At 33.9% G+C, this 5666-nt stretch overlaps 1 protein-coding gene across 1 annotated transcript; it reads right to left on the bottom strand.

Moving 5' to 3' along the window:
• Positions 1–3511: 3511 nt before the first annotated feature.
• LOC109802885 (serine/threonine-protein kinase WAG1) lies at positions 3512–5357 on the bottom strand. The gene has a single exon (XM_020364295.3). The coding sequence runs from the start codon at positions 5324–5326 to the stop codon at positions 3761–3763; it is 1566 nt and encodes a 521-aa protein (XP_020219884.3). The 5' UTR covers positions 5327–5357; the 3' UTR covers positions 3512–3760.
• Between the last annotated feature and the right edge of the window lie 309 nt (positions 5358–5666).

Here is a 5666-nt window from a genome sequence, read left to right as displayed (position 1 = left end):
CAGTGAATTTAAACCGGTTTTGAACTAGTTCAATGTAGAACCGGTTTTAAACCAATCTCCATAATAGAACCAGTTTTTCTATAAATCAATTTAGACCAGTTTTCCAACTTTTAATATTTTAGTCTTCGGACTTTGAAATATTTTTGAATTTATATTATAATTGTTTCTTTTTTATATTAATTTATATTTTAAATTTTCTGCTAATTTTCTTTAAGTACCTTTAACATGCATAAAATTTACCGACAAAAACTAAATAAAAGCAGACTCTCACTCAACTTAATATTTGGTATGATAATAAAATAAAAATAAAAATAAATCAAAAGAAGCACACTAGATTCACATCCCTAACGGAAGGAAAAACACTTCAAAGTAAAACAAATAATTATTAGATTTAATGGTCATGGGTAATCACAACAATTCACATAAATAATACTTTGTTAACTTTTACAGTAATTACTTTAAAATTTCTACAGATTGTGACTTCTGATAAATTAACTAAAACTTTTTATACCATACTGCATGATCATCAAACCATCAAACCATAATTATTATAGTATGTAAAATATGTATAAAAAATAAATATATATCAGGATCATGACTAAGGTAAGATCAATGAGATCATTGTCTAAGTCCCCGACCCAAGTTCTTATTTTTTTATATTTTAAAAATAATTAATTTCATTTAAATAATTAAATAATATATTTTACTATAATTAATTTGTTAATATATAAAATCATACAATTATTTAAAAATTATATAAATACACACATAAATATTATTATAAAAATATTAATTTGAGAAATTTTATTATAATTTAAAAATTATTTTACTTTTTTTGAATTTCAATAAAAAAAATGGTATTGAAAATGAATATAAGGATTAATTTCTATAAAAATAATATGATCTATATGAAAATGATAGTGATAAGATCATAAGAATATCATGCTAAGTTGGTTCATCTAAAAAATATATTTTATAATTTTACTTATTTTGTATAAATATCAAATTATTTTATTTTATTTTATTAACACCATATTAGAAAATACTTTAAAATATGAAATCACTTTAAGAAAATTATTTTAATTTGATCAATAAATAATTTTTTAAAAATAAATATTGTCTTAATTTTATATTAGTTATCATGAATTTTTTTCTCTAATTTGAAATTTTTTTAAAGCAATACTAACAAAAACAAGTTAGTGTTCCATTAGAAACATTAAACTATATTAAAAAATTAATTGGTTAAATGTGTACCGTATATGTTTATAGAATACACTACAAAATAGTGATTAAATGAATTATCATTGAGTGAGAAGTTGAAATTTCTTAATTATTAAATTTAACTAACAATTTTATTAATTAAAAATAAAAATAAAAATTATTTAATTAAATGAAAGTAAAATTTAAATAAAAAAAATTGCATTAAACTTAAAATTTGTTAGACACAGACATGGTGTATATATAGAGAGAGACTAAATGAACTGGTTTTATTGTAAAGAGTCTAGGATAAGCCCAGGCCCAGTGTTTAAATAATAAATGAGCTTTGGCCCAAATGCATCAGTAACAAGAAGCATAGAATGAAATATAAAAATAAAATAAAATAAAAAGGAATTGAGATATGGAGCTGATAGATGCAACCTTGTTAAAATAAGGAGAAGGACTGAACCGAAGTGTGATGTGATTCCACTATAATTTCATTTTGTTTAAAATTAGAGTGCAGGCAGCACCAAACCCTATTAAAGGGCTATTTGGAGTGATTTTTACTTTTTAGTTGCATGTTTTAAAAATTATAATTAATTTTAGTTTTTTAAAATTATTTTTTTAAGGTTTTCAAGTTCTAAAATTAATTAATTTGTTTTGAAAGTTCTTATCATACTAAAATTAATTTAAAAAGTGTTTTGTGTGGTAATAACAATTATGATAACAGTAGTGATTACTATAGCACTATAATAACAACAATGATAATAATAATATTATTAAAAATAGTAATGATAACATTGTCAAAAGAGTGATAATGGTATCAATAGTGGTAAAAATGTTATTATTAATAGTGATAACGACAATAACAACTATGAAAGTCATTGTGGTAATAATGGTAATAACAAGGAACAATTGTTAAAATTAGAAGGTGTGTTTTTTAAAATTAAAAATCAATTTCACAAATCATTTCTTTTTGTTTTAAAAATGAATGTAAAATGCTTTGAAATTGAATTAAAAATTGTTTCAACACCATTTTAACCAAATGAATTTTATTTTAAAAATTGCATTTGAAAACCAAAATCAAAAACCCATAACCACCCCCACCCCCAAAGATTTGATTTTTAAAATCTATTAAAAGAAATAAATGTTGTTCATTTAAAAAATGGTTCTATTTTTTTTTGTTTAACATATATAGTGTGGTTTAATGTTACTTTAGTTTGGTTCTAATGGTTTTTTTCTAACCTTCATCGGGCAATGATTCAAACATATGCGTAGTTTATGATTTAATGTGCATGTTTCTTTTCTCTAAATATGATTTCAAACATGCAATTATACTTAGATCTATTCAGGAAAGAATTTGTATTAAATTTTTACAAGAAAAAACATTTTACTAAATATTAATAATAAAAAAATAGATCATGGATGCGATGCACGAATAAATAAATTATTGATCCATAAACAATTATATAAAATCGTATGATAATTACCCATTGGTTCAAACTTGTCTCAAACTAAATACTTGTATAAGCACCTATTTCATCAAATTGCAAGTGATCCTTCATTTCTTCAAGTAGCATGCATAAACAACCTATAGAACATAAATGAATTTCCTTTGATCGCAATAACTTAGGATAAAATTTTGTATACTTCAAGTAGGTGTTTTATTCTTATTGTTAAGCATAATATATTTTGTAGATGATTTATTTGATAAGGAGACAATTGTGCGAAAATAAGATCTTTCCTAATTAATAAGAAGACTCTCTCATTAATTAGAGAAAAATCACCATATTTTTAAGATATTAAATGATGATTATTAAGAAGTATAATTTTTTAATCATTGAAAAATAACTATCTAGGATTTGACCTAATGGATCTGGCCTAAAGAGCCATGGTGGACGTAAAGGTTAGCTTGACACAAGTACTAATACAAGAAAAATAACAATAACATATAAATTATATTTATTATTTCTAAAGAATCACTGTATATCCACTATAATTGAGAAGAAGAAAAAAAAGTCTACATAAAATCTTAGATTTGAAACTTATAACTATCATCGTATTAAACAAAAATCGTTATACATATAATTATGAATTAATCCCGATCCGAACGATCGACAACAATTAGTAGAATTACTCAGGAGACTTTTACGAAGTTAGCATCATATGTTATATTAAAAACTGGTTGGGTTCATGTGCCATTGTCTTAAGCCATCTTTTCAACTAAGAAACCACTTGCATGCTTACCCAGCTGTATCACTAGACCTGGCATTCACATTATGATACACTACTTATTATAAAGGCAACAATAAGATAACCTCAAAATCGCTCTAACCCACATATACTTTAGTTTCAACAAGCTTAACAAGTAATTACAAGTTACAACCTTAATATATGAATGGATCGGTTTGATGTATATATATCGATCATTGTGATTCATATACAACAGTGTCACTCATGCACACCCAAAATTGAAAACTATGGTCACATACTATGCTCTATATCTTCCAATATTGTGTGTATATATATAAAACAAAAAACCCCATCCAAAACGCAAACCTTGTTACCTAACCTTATGACTATCTTGAACATAATGATAATAATAATTATTACTATAGTGGGAAAACAAATTATATGTACTGATCCCGTTACTCCTCACAGCATGGCCAAGCCTCTTCCACCAACACCTCCTCTTCTTGACAGTAGTCACGTGGGACTTGTTTCTCTTGAGAACCAATCCCTTAACTTCCGGTGGCCGGTAAGTCCTAATCAAAGGCCACTTAATCCCATAGAAAAACGCGTGTCGTTTAACATCAGTGGCACCCTTAAGAGACCCAAGCCTTCTCCTAGGGTCCTTCACGAGCAACTTCTCAATCAAATCCCTAGCCTCACCCATCCCCGCCTCCTCCCGTTCCGCCACGTGGCGGAACCTCACGCCTTCGCTCGACGCGATGTTCCTCAGCGTCCCCTCCTTGCTGCACCCCTTAAACGGCGTCGTCCCGTACAACAACTCGTGGATGAAAACCCCCAAAGCCCACCAGTCCACGCCGTTACCGTGTCCGTTACCCGAAACCAGCTCGGGCGCCAGATACTCGTGCGTCCCCACGCACGACCGTGAAAACGCCGTCACCGGCTCGGCAACGAACTCCGCGAGGAAAGTGCTTGCTCTGTCGGTTTTTCTGTTGTAACTGAAACAACCGTTTGTGGGGCCGGGTTTGTTACGCGTGTGGGCCCGGAGGGAGAACGAGGGTGCCACGTCGGATTTGAAGCATAAATCGAAATCTGAGAGCATTACGTGGCCGTCTTCGCGTAGGAGCACGTTCTCGGGTTTGAGGTCGCGGTAGACGATGCCGAGCGCGTGGAGGTACTCGAGGGCGAGGAGGACCTCGGCGGCGAAGAAACGCGCCGCCGCGAGGGGGAGGCGGTGGTGAGGCTGTTTGCGGAGGAGGGAGTGGAGGTCGCCGCCGGGGCAGTAGTCGATGAGGAGGCACGTGTAGTGCGAGACGTCGATGCGCGCGTAGAGAGTAGGGAGGAAGGGGTGGTCGAGCGCGTGGAGGATTTCCGCTTCGGTTTCCGCGTGCGAGAGTTTTTTGGGGGAGAGAAGGTCCTTGTCGACGACCTTGAGGGCGAAGGTGGCGGCGGCGGCGTCGCAGTCGCGGAGGCGGCAGAGGAAGACGCGGCCGAGGTTGCCGGAGCCGAGGTGGCGGAGGAGCTTGAGGTGGCGGAGGTGGAGGCGGCCGTCGGAGGAGAGCGTGGTGGCGGCCTGGATGGCGGACCAGAGGGGGTCGGAGGAGCGGTGGGGGCGGCGGTTGAGGGAGGCGGAGGAGGATTCGGCGGCGGTGGAGACGGTGGAGAGGCGGTCGTTGAAGCTGAGGGTGAGGCTGCTGGTGCGGGCGAGGCTGGTGCGGGCGCTGGTGGTGGTGGTGGTGCGGTCGGTGGCGGTGCTGGTGAAGCTGAGGTCGAGGTCTGTGTCTGGGAAGAGCAATGTGGGTTCGTCCATGGCTTGGTGTGTGGTTTTGGGTTGAGACATGGACGTTGGGGTTTTGTATTTAAAAGGATGGGAAGGTGGGTCCGAAGGTTCAAGAAGTTGACCCACAACTGGAGCATCTGGGACATGGGGCATGGACATCGACAGTCCACAGATGCAGGCAGGCAGAGGTTAGGTTGACCAACTGGACTTTCCATATATTTTATCCTTCTTGTTATTATATCATCATGCAAGTTTCAATTATTATTAGCTTGATTTATTGGGAGAGAGTGAAAATTTATGTGACCTAGCTATAGGGTTCGTATCTTATCCAACAAGTAACATTCAATTTCATCTCTAAAGTCTAAACTAATACTCTCATCTAAATAAACTAACAAAATTATATAAATAATATCTTGAATATTACAAATCATAATAAATGGTGTTAAAAGATTGTCTATAAATAAAAAATATATCTTATAAATCAATTTTGTAGAATTGA

This window comes from Cajanus cajan, chromosome 10, assembly GCF_000230855.2.
Source record: "Cajanus cajan strain Asha chromosome 10, NIPB_CcT2T_4, whole genome shotgun sequence".
Classification (NCBI taxonomy): domain Eukaryota; kingdom Viridiplantae; phylum Streptophyta; class Magnoliopsida; order Fabales; family Fabaceae; genus Cajanus; species Cajanus cajan.
This window is presented reverse-complemented; position numbering and strand designations above follow the sequence as displayed.

Coding starts and splice junctions, on each gene's coding strand:
- LOC109802885 (XM_020364295.3), bottom strand. CDS start 5,326: ATGTCCATGCCCCATGTCCCAGATGCTCCAGTTGTGGGTCAACTTCTT.